The following is a 20,783-nucleotide window of genomic DNA, read 5'->3' as shown; positions in this document are numbered from 1 at the left end:
ATAAAGAGGCCATGAAGGTTCTAATTTCTCCCATGATGAAACTGGGTGAATCTGTTTGAAGTACAAACATCAACCTTGTATAAAACATTTCTTTTGGGATTGCCCGTGTCTTGCCCTGTGCTAAACCCGTTCTGGTCAGACCACGGAGAGAGGCGGCCCGGCTGCCCAACCTGACCCAGCCGGCTCTCTGGAGCCGGGGCTGGGGTCCCGCAGTGGTGGTCCTGGGGCGGCCTCTTGGGTCTCCGCTTTGGGGCACTAATCCTGAGGGCCACCAGGTGGCGCCCTTACACCGCGGACCCAGGGGCGCGTCCTCCAAATCCCAGCCCGGGTTGGTGGGCGGGTCAACAGGCACAATGAGTCCGCCTCCCCAGGCACGCCTCCAATCGCAGTGCCCCTGGCTTTCCCGGTGGCGCAGATAGTAAAGAATCCGCCTGCGAAGCCGGAAACCCGAATTCGATCCCTGGCTCGGGAAGATCCCCTAGCTAATGGAATGGCAACCCACTCTTAATATTCTTGCCTGGACAGACCATGGGGTAGCAAAGAGTCGGACATGACTGAGCAACTAACACTTTCTCGCCCTCAGAACCAGCCTCACTGGGGTTAGGGGTCCCTGAAGCCATCCCTAGGCAGGCGCAGCCACCTGCACTCACAGGGCTTTGGAGCCCACCAGGCCGCTGCTCCTGGCCCGACTCACCTGCAGGATTTGCACAGAGGAAAAAGTCAAGTCCGACCCAAAGGAAGGGCGCACTGAAGGAGGAATTCAGGACCCAGAGGGAGAGACGTTTAGGGGCAGCTGGCCAGCAGTGCTGTTAGATTCTAGGGAGGGGTTTCCATGAAACTGGCCTGGGATTGCCTGGTGCAAATTATATAGGAAGTTTTTATTGGAGTCTGTACAGAAGAGAAATGCTCAGTTGTCAAAAAAACTACAAACGGATCCCTGGCTCTGGACTGGGTGGTGGTATGAAGACAGAACTCCCTCCCCGGTGAACCCAGGGTCAAGCTGCTCAAGGCAGCAAACAGGCCTGGAAGCTAGACAAAGTGAGAGAGGGGAGCCCCAGGTCCTGGTGGCCTCCACTTGGGGCTCTCCCTCCTCTTTAATTTTGTAAAATCCAGGCCTGGAGGGACTTGAGGGGATCACGCCACCCTGCAAGTATTGCCGTTGGATATGAAATACACAGAGTGAAAACTCAAGGTGGACAAATCAGCCAGCCTGATGGGGGGTTGGGAGGGACAGTGGCTAACTGGTGACCTCTGCCCCAACATGACATGTCAACCTTTAAAGGCACAGCAGCGTTGGCGAGGCAGGCCTCCCATGGCTGAGGCTTGACTGGAACATTCTGATTTACTCACCTGTGGCCAGCTCCTCCCCCCAAGTTACCCCACAGCCAGAGAATGAAGGGGCCTCTGAAGCTGAGACAGAGCTGTGTAGTCCTCCCCAGGTCCCTCTGGCGCTGGGACACTGTCTGAAGGGTGAGGAAGCCGGATCGGCCCCCAGAGGGGCAGAGACAGTGCTGCAATTCCAGATTGCAGAGCAGGAGAGAAGAGGGCGTAGGCCAGCTCCTCGCAGGCCCCTGGAATCCACTCCAGACCTACACAGGTAGGGGCCACTGCATGGAGGCAGGGGATGGGATGGGACTGCCTTTGCATACACCCCAGCCCCTACAACCCAAGGTCCACGGGTATTCCTGGGCCTCTTCTTAGACTGAGCCTAGGGTCATCCTCCATGCAAAACCCAGCAGACACTCCCTGGGGGTCCGTGGCCAAGCCCAGGTCTGCAAGAGGTGTGCCTAGCATGGATAGCAAGAGAGTCCTGACTCCTGGTGGAGGAAGATTCACCATGGACCAGACCTTACACCCAGAACCTGGGAGGACTCTAAGCCAAGATCCCTTTCTGGCCAGACATGCACAGGTTGGGGATGGGCACCGGGATAAGGAAGTCCACTCCTGCTTTGCTTCAGTTCTCTCCACCATGTACCCCACAACCTTCACGGCGGCGGTCCCAGAGGTGGCTGATGTGGTGGGAACAGACAATGAAGGCAGAGTGATGAGGGAAGGGATGCTGATAGGGATCAAAGTGAGCATGGTGCACTGGTGATGGTACAAGTGTTGTGCTTGAGCTTGGCTGGGGAGAGTGCCCAAGGGGGCCAGGGACACTAAGCGGGGGCAGCCTCAGGCTTGGGGGCCACACCAGGCCACTGAAGACTGACCCCCACAGAGGACCCTGGAGGATCCTATGCTGCTTTCCCTCCCTGTCCACTCCGTGGCCAGGGTACACAGACCAGGAGACCTGTCCAAACAGTCCTGAGAGTTAACATGGTCACCTGCTCATCACAGATGGGGAAAGCGAGGCAGAACAGGTCAGCAGGGAGACCTGCTCAGGGAACTTGGTTTGGGCTCCGAAGACCCCTGTGCTTAGAGACCCTCTGTACCCCACCCCCTGAGGTGTGACAATTACAGTGCAGAGTGGAAAGCCAGATGGAGTCTGGTGGCTCCTGCACGGCTGGGCTTTGTTCTGTCTGGTGGTGTCCCTCTCTGGGCAACCCACCACCACCATCACCCTAGCCCAGTTGCTTGTGTGTGGAGCCCACCTTTTCCCAGGCCCCAGCCTTACTCTGCCCCTGAGGTGCCCTGCCCAGAGGCTGGTCCGTACCCAGGGTGGTTGTTCAGGGCAGGCGTCATCCCTCCAGGCAATGGTCGCCCCGTGAAGGCTGGCACATGTCCGGACAGCATGCCGCAAGCCCAGCCCGGGCTAGGGTGGCATCTTTGGTGCTTTGGCCCCGTAAGCGGCCCGGCCCGCCTGGTGACTTGGGGAGGCGCCAGCGGGTCCTAGGAAGCAGAACCCAGTGAGTCTGAGTGCAGTGTGACGTAGCCTGACGACTCCGAGGGCGAGCTCAAGAAGCTGCTGGTGCTGCCCGCGCCCGCCGCGCGCAGACCCCCGGGCTCGCCCCACGATGCGCTCAGGCCGGTCCGCAGGGTCCCGGGATGCGTGTGTGCGGCCGGGAGCGGCCCGGGGCTCCTCTGCGCGCCGCCGCCAGGGGGCGCCACGTCCCCACCGGGCTGGGCGCGGTCGTGGGCAGGGGCGCAGGCGGGGAAGGACCCTGGCGGGCCGGGCTGGCGTCGTAGGGCCTGCGGCTCTCGCTCGAAGGCGGTCAGCGCGAAGGCGTCCGGCAGCAGCGAGGCCGAGGCGCAGCGGACGCCGGGCCCGGGGCGGTGGCGCGGGCTGCTTGGGGGCGAGCCAGGGGCGCGGCGCAGGCCGTCATCCAAAGCCGGGGGCCTCAGAGACAGCAGGCTCTCGGCCGAGCGACGTCGCGGGCGGAAGGGGGGCGCGTCCTCTGCGAAGGCCAGCAGGCTGCCGCGACGCCGGTCGGGCCCGCCTGGCATCACCAGGGCGGCTAGGTCCTCGCCGGAGCCCCAGCGTGGCAGGAACGTGGGCAGCGGGACGGCAGCCCACACGTCTGCGTCGTCGTGAGAGAAGCGTCGCGTAGGCGGGACCTGTGAGGACCGCGGGGTTAACTCCCGCTACGCTCCTGGAAAATGGGGACCTAGCCTCCCCTCACCGGGCAGGGTGGCCTGGAGTCAGGGGTCACCAGGCCAGGGGCCCCTGGTTTGAAGCTGTGCAATTTGGGGCAACTGACCATCTCTCCAAATCTCAGTGTTGTCATCTGTAGCTTGGGTCAACTGGGAAGAAGTCCCCTTGAGTAGGGTGCTAAGCCCCAAGGGAATAACATAGGTGCCAGGTTGAGCACCCTCCTAGCGCACAAGGGAACTGGGGCACAGGGGCTGGGGTGCCCCCCATGGGCTCTGTGACCTGGGGCCAGCCCATCTTGGGAGGTGAAAGGCAACCCTGGGAGACAGGGCAGACACAAGATTGGCCCCTACTCAGACAGGAAAGGCTTTGGAGAGGTCAGGGTATCCCCCACATGCATATTGCGCATCTCCAGCCCTGCCCGTCTCTACCTGCAGGTACTGCATCTTGTCTTCCTGCAAGGGCCGCAGAGGGTAGAACTGGGGCAGGCCCCCCTCCTCCAGGGCAGAGAGCTCATACTTGGCCATCCTCTCCAGGGCCACAAAGTCGCCCCCATAGCTGTAATCCAGGGAGCGCTCCAGCACTAGGTCTGGGGGGACACCACGTTCCAGGCTGGTATCTGCAGGGCAGGGCAGAAGTTTAGGGCCATGGAAACTTGGGGGACTTCAGGAATGAACCCCAGGGACCCCCAGAGACACACGCAGGGCTGGTGGGCCAGTTAGCAGAAAAGGAGGAAGGTGGGGTGCTCCATTCAAATCCTGACTCTGCCCCCTTTCAGTTGAGGGGCTGGAAAAGTCACAGACCCTGAGCCAGCTTCCTTTATGGGGACGGGAACTAAATAGACACAAGGAGTTGACACTGGCTGGAAGGTGGCAGGGGCTCAGCCCAGGGTCACACTGTTACTGCTGGGGAGAGACAGGACTGGGTCCTCAGGAGCCCCTGGGGGCAGCTCACCAGGACCCCTAAAGTCAGAGACTCCAGGAAATTCAGGCTGTAGTCCACAGCCAATCTGTTAACCGGAACATCTGATTAACTGAAACCCTGATAGAGGGGCAAGCCAGACAGGAGAATGCTCCATGGGACACTGGGTCCCTTAGGGGTTCGAGCACTTCTGAGGTAAATCAGTGGATTTGAAACCTGTCTTCCCACTGACCCCACTGATCTCCCCCAGGCGCTGCTCTCCACAGGGCCATCCTCACCATCATCCGAATCCTCATCGTTGGCCATGAGGGCCACACACTTCTCCCAGACAGCCTTGAGATCAGCGCGGTAGCGGTCACAAGCCCAGAGGAAGACGGGCAGCAGCAGGGCCTGGGTCACCGAGCACCACAGCACACACAATGCCATCCAGGGTGCCGAGGCGTCTGCCCGTAGGCTGCTGAAGCTCACCACCTGTGGGCACAGGGGTCGGCCTGGCACCCGGCAGGACCCCCATCACCCCGCTTCCCCTCCCAGCCTCAGTTCTCCCATATGCAGGGCAGGTCTGACTGCCCACCTACCAGAGAAGGAGGCAGAGGAGGTGACAGAACTCTGGGCTCTTGGGCAGGAAAGGGCCAGAGTGTGAAGGGAGAAGTCCATGCCCGCCCACCGACAGCTGCTCGCTGCCAAGATGGACGGTCACCAGACTGCGTGCACCGGGAAGCAGTGGGTACGGCCTCCCTCATTTCATCCGTGACCGCCCGAGGATGGGGAGCCAGGATTACCAACCCATTTTTGAGAGCCAGGTCTCCAATCTCCCGGTTCAGGGCCTTTCTACCATCCTCCCTGCTCCCTGGCTCGTGATCTCCTTGGCCCTGCCTCTACTCTGGAAGTCGACCTCAGACCCAAGTGGGGAATCAAAGCAGTTTCTGAGGATCAGAGGGTCTAATTTGGTGGCTTTTGGGTCATGGCCCAGGGGCCCCTCATTCCTCTGCTCCCAGGGGAGTTCACTCCTCCACTTGGAATGACACTGAACTGTTCCCCTTTCAGAGCTGAAGTGGGCATGATGCAGACATACATTTCTTCCATGCGAGCTGTGTGACCTTCAGAATGATGCCAAACCTCTCCGGGGCCCAGTTTCTTCATCTGTGAAATGGGCCGAGAACATCTTGAGGCAAAGTTTCCAGACATTGCACCAGGCCTGCAGCATCATGTGGGTTCCGTAAACAGTACTCCCATCTATCCCCTGCTGAAGAGAAGCTGGGGGGCCCTCCTCCCACGGCTATTCCCATCTGGCTCTGCAATTTCACACATGTGCCTTCCCTCTACAAGCAAAGGGCCCCACTGCACACAGGAGGTCTCCACCCAAGGGGTAACAGACCCATTAAGGGTGGGGCTACACCCTGCCTATGAAGCTGCCACCCCACCTGTCACCTGCTGAGGCTGGGGTTCTGCAGTGATGTCCTGCTCAGCTGCTAGGATGAAGCCTCTCTTGGGTCCTTGCCCCTCCACCAGTCCCTGTCCAGCTCTAGACCCTCCAGGGGCTGGGCTGGAACCTTATGGGTGGGAGGGCTTGGCTACTGAGTCCAGACATCATTCTTGGGCTAGGCCTGGGGCACAGCCTCATAGACAGGAGCCCAGGCAGCCTTCATGGGCCTTGGACCCTACTTGGCAGTGTCTTCAGACCAGCCCTCACCTTGATCTTCCTCAGCTGCTGGTGCGTGCATGCTAAGTTGCTTCAGTTGTGTCCAACTCTTTGTGACCCCATGGACCGTAACCCGCCAGGCTCCTGTGTCCATGGGGTTCTCTAGGCAAGAATACTGGAGCAGGTTGAAATGCCCTTCTCCAGGGGATCTTTTCGATCCAGGCATCAAACCCACATCTCTTATGTCTCCCACACTGGCAGGCGGGTTCTTTACCACTAGTGCCACCTGAAAGCTTATTCGGCTGCTGGGATCAAGTCCACCTTTCCAGCACACATTTAAGGCCTGCCCTGCCTCCCAATTCAGGACCAAAGCCAATTCTGCTACACCACATCCCCCCTCTGTCCACCCTGAGACCTGGGTCCAAGAGGAAGCCTGTGACCCCACCTTCCATAGCCTCTGTATCAAGTGGACCTCACCCAGATCAGGGGTGGACTGTCTCCTGCAGTGTGATGAAAGACCCTGGTCTCTGCAGCCACCTGACGTGGGCTCAGTTCCCACCATGGCTGCCCTGACTATATATTGGTCACTTGACCTCTCTGAACTTTGGTTTCCTAACTTATAAAGTAGGGGTGATGATGCTGCCTCCTGAAAGGATCAGTGTGAGGAAGATTCAACCGCTAATGCCTGGAGCACACCCAGCCCTAGTCTGTCCCAGAGCCCATGTCCCCCCGCCAGGCTCCTACCACCTGCCAGGCTCACCCACCAGCACGGGGAAGCCCATGAGGCAGTCGTAGATGACCACGATGGTGGCCACCAGGCCAGTGATCTGCAGCGAGGTCCTGGCAGGCTCAGAGCCGTCGATGGAGGAGCGGCGCTTGCCCTGCGCGTCCTCCACCACGATAGTGGGCACAGTGAAGGCGCGGCGGTCCGCCCGGCGCCCCACCTGCACCGCCAGTGTCTGGAAGAGGGCAATGGCCGTGCAGACCACACCCATGGCCACACTGCCGCCCACCAGCAGCAGGAAGCAGACACCGAAGCCCAGGCCGATCTCAGCCACGATGAAGCGGCAGCCGTGGGTGTAGAAGCGCTCACTCGTGTCGTGCCAGCCGACGGCAGGCAGGGCCGACAGGATGAAGGACACCATCCAGATGCCCATGACTGTGTGGACTGCCTGCTTCTTGGCGTTGCTCAGCCTGGCACAGGGCAGGGACAAGACAGAGAGGGACCTGGCATCACTTACAGGGTCTCTCCCCAAGCCCTGAGGGTCCTCGACTGCCCTGGTCCCCAAGTACATTGTCACACGTCCCTTTCCCCAAGCACTTCTGTACTGGGTGCCTGCACACCCACACACACCTACATGCACGCACCCCTGTAGCCCTCAGTGCGACACATGCAGCACCTCGCATGGGGCCCTGTCCCCACACTGAGGCCGCTGTGTGCTCAGGCACACGTCCCTGCCTAGGATGTTTGTGTGCACACAGGTACCCGCCCAAGAACTCACCGGTAGTTGACAGGCCAGCGGACCATCCACATGCGGTGGTAGGAGAGGGAGGTGACGGAGAAGCAGGTGGCCAGGGTGAGGGTGTAGAAGGTGGACACGAAGACCTTGCAGAGGCCCTCGTTCCACTCGTAGTCGGGACGCTGGCGCCGCAGCTGCACCACAGCATAGGTGGCGATGGGCACGGCCATGTTGAGCATGTGGGTAGCCGCCAGCGTGCACAGCAGGAACTCTAGGGGCTTCCACTTCTTCTGCTTGGCCCCCACGCTGAGGATGCCCCAGGCATTGGCCAGCAGCGAGAGGCCTCCACATGCCAGCCAGCCCACCGCACTGCCAGGCAGCCGCCTCTCATCACTCATGGTGCAGACGGGAGCTGGCCGGCGGCTGGGACATCCTCCTCAAGCTGGGCCTCAGCTTAGCGCAACAGTCCTCACATGTGCCGACCCAGGGACACCAGGCACCACGAGCATCTGCAGGGGGAGGGAGCAGGGGCAACACAGGGCACTCAGTGACTCTCCCTTGGCTGCATCAGCAGAGCTCTTGGGGCTCCTGGGAGTGGGAGACAGAGGGGTCCCCTGATGCTCCGTTATCTATCCGGTCCTGGCTTGGGTGGGGCTGCTTTGCCTTCCTCTCTCCTCTCTGAAGCCTCCTGGCTCCTGGGGGGTGTATACAGTGGTGCTCAGTCAATGAACATCCCCTCACTTCCATCTACTCCTGGTCAAGGTGCGGCATCTAGGCTTGCTTCCAGGCTGCGTGCATCCTCAGGGAAGCTGCCAAGCCAGGCCCAGGTGGGCCCTGTGCCACAGGCATTTCTGGTATTGTCCCAGGACCAGCCCTCTCATCTTCACACTTCCCAGATCCACACGCAGCCCACATGACACTGCCCCAGTGCACGATGGGGGCCCTCAGCTTCATCCGTCCCACTTCATTTGGCCAATGAGGACAGGCCTGGAGGATGAGCCCCCTGAATCTGTGAGGAAAGGGTGATCTGGGAACCAGTTTCCTGCCCACTCTGGGAAAGCATGGCCTGCTTTTCCTGGGTCAGCCCCCAGCAGGCCTTCCATGGCCGGGCACACCTGGAAGGACCTGGCAGAACCCCAGGCTGGGAGTCCCATCAAGCTCCAGCACACTAGCTGTGTGGCCCCACAAAACCTCACTCATGTCCTTGGAAATGAGGATGACGATGCTTCCTCCAGGGGGCAGCTGGGTGCACAGATGCCTCATCTCTAAAGCCCAGGGCAGGCCAGGTCACAAACACAGTGGGTGCTCCGGACACCTTGAGTAACATGGGACTATAGCTGGTCAGGGACCAGAACTTGGCCCCAAGGACAGCCTGTGGGTAGGAACCAGGGACACAGGACTCAGGCAGGAGGCACGTGTTGGGAGCTCCTCCATCCTACCAGAGAGCAAAACGGTGATCCCCCCCTTCCGGCCTGGCATCTCCCTGCACAGAACAGTGGCCAGTCCTCCGATATGAGGCCCCCATAGCAGGCCACTCTGGCCACAGCCCGGAGCAGGCAGTGTGGGGAGAAGCACAGTGCTAAGTGCAGGCCTCCTGTGTACTGCCTGCACTGGGGCCTTCTCACTCTCTAGCCTGTTTAATCTCAGTGGCTGCAATTCTCTTGTCCCCAACAGGGAAGATCCCCTGGAGAAGGGAATGGCTACCCACTCCAGTATTCTTGCCTGGAGAATCCCATGGGCAGAGGAACCTGGCGGGCTACAGTCCATAGGGTCATAGAGAGTTGGACATGACTGAGGGACTAACACTTTCAACACTTATGGGTACCACTGAACCAGACACAGCCCCATGATCTCCCAGGGACTGTTCCCAGCTTGGTGTGGACAGGCCATTGCAGGCCCCTAGTGCTCAGGACAGGGGAAACAACAATTCCTGGCCCACTGCTGGGCACCCCTGCTTGTGCTGTACAGAGTGTGGCCTTGACCCCGGTGGACACCAAAGGATCTCTGAGTCCTATGAGTCTCATTCATTTCTGTGCCCTTGCTACGGGCATGCCTGGGCCCCTGACCCAGATGAGAGTCTATTCCGGACCACACCAGTGCCCACTAATGGCCTTGAGGGGGGCTGGGGGACTTCTGGAGCCAGACAACTTCCTTCCCAAACATTAGGCTTCTACTTATACACCTGCTGTCCATTCCTCACCCCAGACCCAGCACGGGAAGAGAGGTGGCCCCACTAGACCCTCCAGCAGTTGTTCAGGTGTCCAGCAAGCCTCCCTGACCTCAGCATACAGATGCCATTGATGTGGGGTAAAGAGCTGTTAAGACTCCAACTCCAGCTCCCCAGCCAGTTACATGATTTAGCTGGGTGTCAGGTTTCTCATCTATAACTGGACATGAGGGTATCTGTCCGGAGAAGCATGTGGGTAGCCAGGAAGTTACGCCACAGAAAGTGCTTAGAATGGAGCTAGGCACACAGAAAGTGCTCAATAAATGCTTGCTGTGTAGATGTGTGTACTAAAGGCCTCCTGCTCTCTGAGCTATGGCATCTCTTAAGGTCCAAGACATTGAGCTCAGAGGTGTATTTGAGCCTCAGACCTGCAGGCAGACATGAGGTAACCCCAACCGAAACCTGGGACAATCCAGCTGTGGGGGTAATGAGGCCCCAGGGCTACCCTAATGGGTACCTTCATGGGGTATGGCAGCCTACTCTCAGTCCAGAATGGGCATAGTACACATGCTGCTGTGGGTCAGAGGTTTATGTTATCAAACAGAAAACCGGGTTCACCATGCACCTGGTGGGCTGACGTCTATTTCTACTTGCTTTGGGCTTCTGTGGCTATCAAACTGGGAGGCACTTCCTCAGGTGCCCAAGCAGGCTTTCTGACTCCTGGGACCCTGGGCCCAGCCCAGCTCACGCTGCCCACCTGTTGACTACTGGTGCAGAATGGTGGGGAAGATGCCACGGGCTGCCACTAGCACCACCGTTCATGGTGCCAGTTCTTCTGAGTCGCCTAACAGTGTCTCACTTCAGGGAAGGGTCCCAGGTGTGTGGGCAGGAGAATGTGCCCTACAGGGGACATTCATCCTTCAAGCAGGCACCCTCCTCTCAATTCACACACCCAGTGATCTTGTCTGAAGGACTTCTATCACCCCTGGTAGTCCAGTGGCTAAGACTCTGAGTTTCAAATGCAGGGGTCCCCAATCCCTGCAGGTCAGGGAACTAGATCTGTAACTAAGACCCAGTACAGCCAAACAAACAAATAAATGTACTTTTTTTTTTTCAAAGATGGTTAAGCAGAGGTAAAACCATTTGCCCAAGTTCTTATGTGCCTGAGCCAGGATCCAAACTCTGTCTGACATCAAAACCCTGACTTCTTAAACATTAAAATGCTTGGATACTTGGCTTTTTTTTGTTACTTGAGCTAAGGTTGTCTTTCTGAGCCTCTGACCCAGGCAAGATGGGTCCTACTATCCCGGCAATACAGACAGGAACAGTGAGGCTCAGAATCCAGGGCAACACTGGGGAGGAAGCATGGACTCTGTGGACTCCTGAGGTGGTTGGTGGTCCTAGGATGGGGAAGGAATATCTCCGGGATGGGCTGGGGAGTGGAAGCTCGGTCTCCAAATGCAGAGTGAGAGGCAGCTGGCTCTGCAGAAACCAGGAGACCCTCTTCCTCCAGATTGGTGACACCTTCTGCTCATTCACAGGGAGCAGGGGACACAGGGCCAGACCCCAACCGCATCACACTCAGTCTCCGCAGCATTCCAGGACCGGACTTCTCCCTCCCTTGCATCCCTGAGCCGCTCCCTGATGTCCCCTCCCCTTAGGACATCGCTGGGCAGGCTGCAGGTGTGGCGGACCTGGGACCCACCGGACTCCCTCCGCAGGGTCTGCGGGCGGGGCCCCGATGTGACGTCACGGCCGCGGGCCAATGAGGCCGCATGGCCCCAGGGCTCTATTGCGCAACAAAGAGAACCCAGAACTTGAAAGGATTCCCGGGCTCGGCTGCCGCCCCCAGGCTGCTCTCCTCCCGCGCTGCTGCCCATCGGTCCCGCAGGGCCCCGCTCGGCCGCCGCCCAGGGCGGAGCTCTCGGCGAGGAGCCTTCACATCTCCAACACGCCCCCCGCCCGCCACGCCCGCACCCCCACCGCCGCGGTCCCCGCTCCTCTGTCCTCCGATACCCCGCCCGACCTGGCGCTCGGTCCGGCCCCAGCGGGGCCCCCGGCGCTGCCTAGCCCCGAGGGCGCGTCCGAGCGGCGGCCGGGAGCCGAACGCCGACGGACTGCGGTCCTGGACGCCCCCCGAGCTTCGCTGGACAGGGTGGGCCCGGGACCCTCAGATCGGCCATCCCCGCCCCCTGCAGGCAAGTCCCCCAGGGCGGCGCTTCCAGGCCCAGAGGAAACAGCCGACCCCGGGGAAGTTACCCAGAAGGTCCCCAAGTTGGGTGGGGGGCGGGGTGCGCAGACCTAAGCGGAGCCCGCAAGCCATCGGACAGGCCCTGTGACCGACCGACCGCGGACAGCCCCTCCCCGGCCGAAATCCCCTCGCCTGGGGTCGCCTGCCCGACCGCCTCCGGGCCAGGGCGGCGGCGCTTACCCTGCATTCGGGTGCCCGAGGCTCCAGTTCGCTGCTCCCGCCTCCGGCTCCGGCTGCGGCTCCCGCGCCCCCTGGCCTAGCGCGGGCCGCCGGGGGCCGCGAGGGTGGCCGGCAGCGGGGCGCCCCGCGGTCCGGGGCATCCTGGCGGCGGCCGCCCGTGGCCGGCGCGTTCCGCTCAACTCGACCCCGCCGCCCCTCCCTCTCTCCCCTGGCGCCGCCGCCACCGCGGCAGCGCTCGAATCCCGCCGCTCGGCTGGCTGCGCCCGGGCGGCCGGGGGCGGGGGGCGGAGCAGGGCGCATGCCTCTGCGGGCGCCTCCGCACCGCCCCTCGGACCGCCCCGCCCCCGCCTCTCGAAGGCGCTGCCCGCTGAGTCTGTCCGTCTGTCCGCGCGTCTCTGGGTCCTCAGTCTCGCACTGGCGGGGGCGCGCCCTCCGCATGCGCGCCTCCCGGCCGAAGCCCCCTAGGGAGAGCGGCGCCTCCCGCGAAGCATGGGCAAGCTTGGCTTCTTGCTGTCGTCTTGGGTCTGTTCACACTCTGGACGCAGGACACGGCCTGCAAACAGCCTGGGGGCCTGGGGCAGGAATGGACAGTGGGAACCTAGGGCCGGGAGTAGAGGGCTCAGGGATGCCTTCTCAAAGAAAGCCTTGTCTAAGGTGAACTATAGGGACGGGGCATGGAGAGTACTTGTGGGGACCTGAGGACTAACTGACTCCAGAAATTAGGAAGTTGTTCATGCGGGGAGTCCGGGCAGGAAGAAGTGAGTTTGGGTCAGCTAAGGATTCAGACGTAGCTTCAGCCCAGCGCGGGGTTGGGGGCGGGGGTGGCGGGGAGGGGGGTCCACCATGGGAATAAGGGATCTTGTGAAGGGCTGCCAGTGGTTACCTCTCCTCCCATGGGCTCAGAAATGTTCTCTGTGAAGCTGAGACCAGGCCACTGAGCTGGGAGGAGGCGGGATGGGCGAGTCGGAGTCCCTGGCCCTCTCCTCCCACCATCAGGAGCTCGCCCTACACTTAGCTAGCTGGGGCAGAGGCTGTCACTGCTAGGCTAGGTGGGGAAACCCAGTAGTCGCTTCGATGGGGTCTCTGGAGACCCAAGTCACAAGAGAGTGGCCGCTGGCATCTTGGCATCCTGGCTTCCCCTCCAGCCAGAGGACGCTGCCTGCCTCTTCTAGGAAGCCAGTGACCACATGCATCCTGGACAAAAGCCCTCCAGAGTCACTCCTGGGCCTCAAGGCATTGTCCTGCCACACATCTGAGAGGCATCCATGAGCGGGAAGCCCTTGGCCCAGAGGAAGGTAGGCATCTGCCCAGGACCAGAGTCAACCAAACGCAGTGACTGCTGGCTGCACTACCCCATAGCCTGGCTCCTGTACCCGCCTACACCAGCTCCACACCTGGAGACAGCTGGAGAGTGAGGAGCAGCTTTTAGGGGACCCAGAGGGAGCCATAGGGTCAGTCTTGTGAGACACATTAAAGCTGTCTGAATAGCACAGTTTCACAATGAAATGGAGTTGGTGAGTGCGAGTCCTGGGCCATGTGCTCCCTGTGTGTGGCTTCTGGGTGATCAGGGCTCCTATGAGCTCTCCGTGGACAGGCCAGCTCTCTGCCCATGTGGTCCTGGTTGTAAACAGACCAGCAGCAGCAGGAGGCTGACGCAGGGTAGCTGGTAGTCAAGTGTGGCATTTCTAAGGCTATCCAGCCATCCAGAGCCTTGGGCCTGGCTGCTGCCCAGCTGGCAGAGGGCAGCATGCCCCATGCCTGTGGCCCCAAGTGAACCTCCACAGCTCACCACGGCTACGTGGACTAGTACCCCTGCCCCAGCTGGCTCTGGGGGCACATGGGAGATGAGCTTCCCAGGGCTGCCTTGAAGAACCCCAGGACTGGGGTACTTGGGGCCTGACATGGCTGACTATGGTTTCTCAGGGCAGGGTTTGGCTGGCCTGCACAGGACGGTCTTGCTTGCCCTGCCAGGCAGGCCGCTTCCTCCTCCCTCCCTGCCTTGGGCACCCAGGAAGCTGGCATGGGAGGGTGTGTGTGGAGCTGGGGAGGCTGAGGCAGCCTCCCAGGGGCTGGGTTGCTGTGGCCTCTTGTGGGTGTTCCCTCCTGATGCTCCCAGGCAGGAAACAAATCCGTCAGCCGGGACTGGGGCCGAGACGGATTCTGAAGGTCTTGGCGGGCGTTTCTGCACATCTGGAGCTGTGTTCTCTCTCCTGGGCCCAAGGGAGCCCGGTGTGAGGCTGCGCCGTTGATGGCCAGTCTCATTTCCAGGCTTCGGGGATGAGCCTGGGTCAGGATCATTCTCACAGGCAGCGATGACTGTGCTGTTGGAGGGGACTTTCTCAGCTGTGGGTGAGGACCTGGCCCCTGCAGTGGCCTCAGCCTCTTACCTGCCCTGAGGCTGCTGGACCAGACATGTGCGCACGCGCACACACACAGCTTCCTCCCTCACACATGCACATGTGTGCAGAGACAGGGATACCGATGCAAGTGCATCATGCACACAGGCTGACACACTGCCCCTCAGACCCCCACGCCACAAGCCTTTCCAGTAACCCCACCTGCCCAAGTGGCTGGGGGTTTTTCCTCAGGCACAGAGGCCCTGGCACTAGCTGAGGAGGCCCCCCTCCGGCAGAACCCCTGCCTCTTGCTCTGAGGTATCCGAGCTGCCTCTGGTGAGGAGAGGCCAGGCCCAGGGCAGGGCAATTGTGGTCAGTCTGGCTGAGTTTGGCTCTTTTTTACAATATTTGTCTGTACTGGGTTTTACTTGCAACACGAGGGATCTTCAGTCTTCATTGTGGCATCTGAGATCTAGTTCCCTGACCAGGGATTGAACCCCAGCCCTCTGTATTTGGGAGCGTCTTAGCCACTGAACCACCAGGGAAGTCCCTGAGTTTGGCTGTTTCTGACAAACTTTGAGTCCTCACAAGTGCCCCAGTTCCCATTGAAGGCACTGGATAGGCCTCAGAGCCTGGAACCAAGGCCCCTTGGCTACGGTGGGAGGTGGGACGGGAGGGAGGGGTGATCTCTTTGACCAGCAAGTCATCAGGCAAACACAAGTGGGCGCTAGGGCAGGTCCAGGTCCAGGCACCCAGAGGAGTGGGGCGGGGCGGAGGGGCGGCAGGAGGGTGGCCCCCAGGAAGTTAAGGGAGCCCACTAGGCCCCTGGGTGGCCCCCAGATCCTACACCCAGGGAGAGTGCAACCCCCCAAGACAAATTACCACGCAGACCAAGGTCCAGCCAAACAGTAGCTTTATTAGTGAAGCTGAACTCTACATACGGTACAGTGTGTGCCCAGGTCACCCCAGGGTTTCCAGGGACTGTGCGGGCACTGGGACAATACTGTGTAGCGTTTACACTGGGGTGATATAAATAAAGCTTTGGTGTAGAGGTTTTCGGGAGAGGTTAACACTGCAAAACGAACACTTCACACAACTCCAGTTGTCAACACGAACTGGGTTTCTGGCCGGGGGGTAACTTCTAATGATGCGGCGCTGGGGCCTGTTCCAGGCCGGAGGGGCGTCTAGGCCTGAGTCTCCGCCTGGCCCTGCCGCTTCGCCTTCATCTGCAGGTACCGCCCTTTGCCTTCCTCGAAGCGCTTCTTCTCATCCTCAGTCTCGGGCTGTGGACACACAGAGGAGCAGGCAGGTTAGAGAACCAGTGAGTGTGGGCACCACCCCCGGAGGGTGCAGAGAAGCCGGGCCAGGCCCCATCTTCCTGCAGCCCGTGGGGCGGAGACCCCACATTACTCTCCACAGCAGGCGGAATCTGAGCCCAGGGTCTTCTTGAGAATGAACTTCAGCTGGAAATGCAGTTGATGATGAACTTGGGAGAGGGGCCAAAGGGGGGCCCTGTGTTTGCACTCCCAGGAAATGCCAGCTACTCTTGGTCTCTGCCCCAAAGGGAAGTGGGGACAAACACCATGCTGGCTGCGTGGCCTTAAGAAGGCCACTTTATTCACTGGCCACTTTATCAGGAGTGAGTGACCGCTTTGTGGGCAGTCACCCCTGGCCAGCACCGAGGCCTGGGAAGTGGCACCTGGTGTCCACCTCACCTCTTCTCTGTACAGTCTAAGAAGCCAGGTCCTCAAGGGATCAGAGACTTGGCCAAAGGCCATGTTTTGCCCAGAACCATCCTGGCTCATGCCTGAGGACCAGTATGACGGTGAATGGACCCCCTTTCATTCTTGATGGTGGCCTGACCTAGCCACTAAGTGCCGTGGCCCCGGACAGAGGTCACGGCAGCAGCACCAGCTGGTCACTTCCAAGACCCCATCTGTCTCACCGCAGAGTTCTTTCTCACTGCCCAGGGGTCAGGGATTCAGGCTTGAGCTCTGCTAATTCCTCTGGACAACACTGCCTTGCGACACTCTAAGGGTGTCTGAAAGCCAAAGAAATGGGGCAGGTGCCCTTCATCTACAATGACACCAAGCCCCAGCAGCTATTTTTAGGCCCAAGGGTTTTACAGGCAAATGGTATATTGACAAAAGAGAGAACAATCAGCCAGAGGACGGAATGTCAGGTTATACCCAACACTCCCTCCCTTTCAGCCTTCTCAGAAACTGTTCTCTTAAATGTCACCAGGTGTGAACTATCAGCACCTCACGGCTTGGAGCCATCAGAACATCCGGGCATCTGAAGCACTAGGTTGTGCTTCTTAGAGTGGTTCTAGTCCCTGTTTGAAGACTCTCAGGGCACACGTGGAAAACGCTGACTTTTCCAAGATACTTTATTGAAGGCTGGCTCTGGTTTCATCTCTGGCTGACTTTAAAAAAAATGAAACTTGAGGCTATGCAATTTGACCTAAAACATCCCAGGAAAATGGAATGTTCTATCTCCATTTCAGCAGGAAGTTCTAAGTGGGGGGAGGAGGCACGAGACATCCTTGGGGCCCCAAGTACTCCAGCCCCTGATGAAGGCACCCCATGAAGACAAGGCCACATCCTGCTGAGCCCAGCCCAAGGCTCCCTCGTACATCCAAGTAAAAGGTGCGAGATCAGGGGCTTCTCAAATGCGCGTGTACGAGTCACTGAGGATCTTGTAAGCGCAGATTCTATGCGTCTGCAGTGGGTCCAGGGGCTGGGACCTGTTTCTAACACATGTTAGGCGATGCAAGGCAGCCAGCCCATGGAGCACTGTGGGTAGAAGGACCCTGGTCCCTCTCCATGTTCTAAATGAAAATAGAAGTCATGTCTGACTCTTTGTGACTCTATGGACTGTAGCCTGCCAGGCTCCTCTGTCCGAGGGATTCTCCAGGCAAGAATACTGGAGAGGGTTGCCATGCCCTCCTCCTAAGGATCTTCCTGACCCAGGGATCAAACTCAGGTCTCCGTCATTGCAAGCACAGCCAAAGTGACCAAGAATGCAAGGTCAAGGCCACCATGCTAAGACAGTGGGGACTTTTTCCTCTCCTGCCTCTGTATGGGACTTGCCTGGCATGGTTGAGACCTGTGGCTCCCATCCATGACACATAAAAATCCACTGGATTGTACACTTACACAGGCAACCACACAGCACATAATCATATCTCACAACCACCACAGAGGTGTGAGTGAGTGTCGTCCTAGTTTACAGAAAGTCAAAGGGAAGGTTCAGCGTCGTGGGCCCCTACCCAAATCCGGGCATGCGAGGGAGGCAGCAGGGCAGAGGCGATGCTCACGGAACTAAATCCAGCCTGGATGCACACGCTCCCATGAGCACGCCGGACACGCGAGGGAGGCAGCAGAGCAGAGGTGATGCTCACGGAACTAAATCTGGCCTGGATGCACACACTCCCATGAGCACGCCGAGCATCCTCCACGGGACCCTGCCTCGGAGCTGGCCGAATGGCTGACCTCACAGCAGGAGAGAGGTGGACGGTGCTGCACTAGGAAGGTGACAGTGGCCTGGACCAAAGCCCAAGTGGAGCAGAGTGAGATGGTCTCAAGGGCCAGGTGTAGTGAGGGTTCCTGGGAAGGCATGAGGTCACCCCCCAGCTCATGAGAGTCTGTGTAACCACCCAGGAGGCGTCCAGGGTCATCACACCCACGTGGGCAGAGGCTGAGTGACCTGCCCAAGCAACAGCCTGTAAGAGGCAGAACCATAGTCTGAGCTGCTGCTGTCCCCCAGGCCAGCTTGTGCTGACAGGCTCTCAGGGGTGGGGCTGCTGGTGGGCATCAGGGCCCATGGTGGCCCTACAGCATCACCCTGGTGAACATTCAGAATGAATCTGGAGCCCACCTGAGTCTGCAAGGGCCCAGCCTTCTGCACCCAGGAGGGGACAGGCCAGGGGCAGGGGCACATTCCCCTTCCAGCCTTGGCACCAGTGCCTCCCAGAGGAGGCAAAAAGGAGATGGACGCTGCGCCTTCCCTTCCCACCAGGTCCCAACGCACCCTCAAGGGTGAGGGGGGCTCACGTGGCCCTGATGTGCGGCTGTGATGAGCCCGGCCCTCCATCAGGTTCCCCCAAATGACTGCTGCTACCCCACCCCCAGAAGTCTCTAGACATGTGCACTGAAGCTTCTGGACGATTCTCTCAGTGCACGACCCCAGGAGGGCAGAAGCCCAGATGCAGGTATAAGACCTGGTCAATTCCAGTGTCCGCCCAGCAGGGAGTGGGGAGGAGCCAGCGCCCAGTGCCCGGCAACCAGCCCCAAGGTTGCTGTGCCGAGCAAGTCCCTGACGTTCAATATTGCGCAGCTAATTCATCAGCCAGGATCTGCCCTCCGACAGACCTCCTGCCGCCTGATGATGGATGTGCGGGCAGCGGGCCGGCTGTAGAGTGCAGCCAAACCTTGTTCAGCCTGGGAACAAGGAGCTGGCGAAGGCTCACCCCTCACCTCATCTCCGGGGACGGCAGCCTTTGTGGGGAGCTCTGAGTTCTGTGGATTTGGTGCTGCCACCCCACATGCTGATGGCCCTTTCCTGCCCACCTGCCCCAGGAGGTGTTATAAAGACACCTCAGGCCTGAGGAGAGGCATGTGGGGGAAGAACAGAGCCAGGGGTGAGCAACCCTGCTCACCTCTCTGATGAAGGTGGAGGCAGGGTCCTACCCGGCCGGCTGCTGGCCCTCAGCCTCCCCAGGGCTGCGAGCTCAGATAAACAGCTCTCCCAGCCAAGTGACTAAGAGGGGCCACCACTTCCCTGCTGGGCGCGGAGCTGGCAGAACTAGACAGATGGCTCCCTGCACGCGGCCCCACCCACGGCCCAGCTGCCACTGCCTCCTCGCAGCCGTCTCCCTCCATCCGGCAAAGTAAATAAATACATAAGTTGTTGGCTGTTGCTGTTTTTAATGGGGGGTTGGAGGTGATGGGGAGAAGGACAAAGCTCCTCCGTAGGAATCGTACTTCCTCTCAAGTGCCTAAAGCTGTTGGCAGGAGCTACCGACCCCTGCAGGCTGCCCATCCCCCAGCCTGGCGGGGAGGGTTTCCTGTGCATTTGAAAAAGGACAGGTGACAGCAAAGGAGCTCACTGGCAGCTCAGGGTGCGGTGACCCCTGTTTACCTGCCTGGTGGAAGAGACAGTGTGCACCAAAGGCTCTGGACGCTTCTCTCGGTGCTGGATAGACACTGGAATTGACCAGGTCTGGTACCTGCACCTGGGCCTCTGCTCTCCTCAGAGAGGTGCCAAGGACCATGGGGTCACCGGGACCTGCCATGTTGCCAGGCGGCCTCCAAGATGCTCCCGGGGCCAGCTACGAACCAGAGGTCTCCAGGAGGTGACATGGTGAAGGGTCTCCTGCAGGGCCAGTGGAGGCCACTCTCCACGCACAGCAGTTATACTGTGTGTGTGCACGTGTGTGCTTGCCAGCACACTCATGAACTCCTGTCATCATGAACAGCCTCAAAGACGAAGTGTATTCCTGTTTGCCAACGCAGAGCCAATGCCCTGGGAGGAGGGCAGTTGGCCCTGGGGCTCAACTTAAGGCAGCTGGATCTTTGGAAGGTCATACTCAGGCCCAGGGACACGGGTGGGGGTGGGGTCCTAGGGCCTGGGCCCCCTGTGCTGGGGGCGCCCCGCTGGCTCCTGCCTGCTGGCTCCGGGCCTCCCTTGTTCATCTTTCCCTCCTCCAGCCAGCACTGTCTCCCGGGCTCCTTTCCACTGGTGGGGAAGCCTGTGGCTTTCAGAGCCTAACAGTGCAAACCAAATGTTTTCCATTTTGCATTCTCTGTGCTTCAAGAACACACATTTGGAACTTGGCAGAGAGGATGAGTGACTAAGTTCCACTCTCAGTAAAATCAAGAGCTTGTCCTTTTTGTAATTAATGAATGTCTGGTGCGAAGAGGGTTTCCAGTGGTGAGAGAACAACTTCCTGTGAGCCTGAGGGACGAAGACCTTCTTAATTAGGAAGCCACGCAGCACAGCCTCTCCGGCCTTCATAACAGGAGCGGGATCTTGGGACAATCACGCAGGCAATTAAGATATTGTCTGATGACTGGGGTCACTCGGGGTGGTGTGGCCAGGGGCACTGGCGAGCTGCCCACAGGCGGCTGCGTCCTCCAGCTGGGCCCACAGACCCTGACCTGGGGCGGGGATGGGCTGGGCACCGGGAAGCCGCAGTCTGCGGTCTGGTGTCTGGTTCCCAGGGGCCGCAGGCTGGACTGTGCAGCTACTGCACCGGGCTCAGCACCGCAGCCCCCAGCACATGGCATCACAGCCTCC

The 20,783-nt window shown here is 59.8% G+C and overlaps 2 protein-coding genes across 4 annotated transcripts in view; both read right to left on the bottom strand.

Moving 5' to 3' along the window:
- Positions 1–857: 857 nt before the first annotated feature.
- Positions 858–12,384, bottom strand: GPR153 (G protein-coupled receptor 153). The gene is made up of 6 exons (XM_069544814.1): positions 12,148–12,384; positions 7,592–8,058; positions 6,854–7,283; positions 4,726–4,918; positions 3,958–4,145; positions 858–3,492 (listed from the first exon to the last, which is right to left on the bottom strand). Exons 2-6 carry the CDS (start codon positions 7,945–7,947, stop codon positions 2,827–2,829), a joined length of 1,833 nt encoding a protein of 610 aa, XP_069400915.1. The 5' UTR covers positions 7,948–8,058; positions 12,148–12,384; the 3' UTR covers positions 858–2,826.
- A 2,995-nt stretch (positions 12,385–15,379) lies between these two features.
- ACOT7 (acyl-CoA thioesterase 7) overlaps positions 15,380–20,783 on the bottom strand; it is a 103,168-nt gene continuing 97,764 nt past the window's right edge. For all 3 annotated transcript variants that reach the window (XM_069544815.1, XM_069544816.1, XM_069544817.1), the window contains exon 9: positions 15,380–15,766. In XM_069544815.1, coding sequence (XP_069400916.1) covers positions 15,668–15,766 — 99 coding nt within the window. In that variant the 3' untranslated portion in view covers positions 15,380–15,667. The remainder of the gene's footprint in view (positions 15,767–20,783) is intronic.

Source organism: Ovis canadensis, chromosome 12, assembly GCF_042477335.2.
Source record: "Ovis canadensis isolate MfBH-ARS-UI-01 breed Bighorn chromosome 12, ARS-UI_OviCan_v2, whole genome shotgun sequence".
In the NCBI taxonomy this organism is placed as follows: domain Eukaryota; kingdom Metazoa; phylum Chordata; class Mammalia; order Artiodactyla; family Bovidae; genus Ovis; species Ovis canadensis.
Note: the sequence above shows the minus strand (reverse complement) of the source record. Positions and strands in the feature narration are given on the sequence as shown.

What these genes read in the sequence shown, in the direction of transcription:
- GPR153 (XM_069544814.1), bottom strand. Translation starts at nt 7,947, where the DNA reads ATGAGTGATGAGAGGCGGCTGCCTGGCAGTGCGGTGGGCTGGCTGGCA. An exon ending in CGCTGGCCTGTCAACTACCG is followed by an intron (nt 7,284 to 7,591) that starts GTGAGTTCTTGG and finishes GCCCTGTGCCAG; the next exon opens with GCTGAGCAACGCCAAGAAGC. An exon ending in ACAAGATGCAGTACCTGCAG is followed by an intron (nt 3,493 to 3,957) that starts GTAGAGACGGGC and finishes CGGTCCTCACAG; the next exon opens with GTCCCGCCTACGCGACGCTT.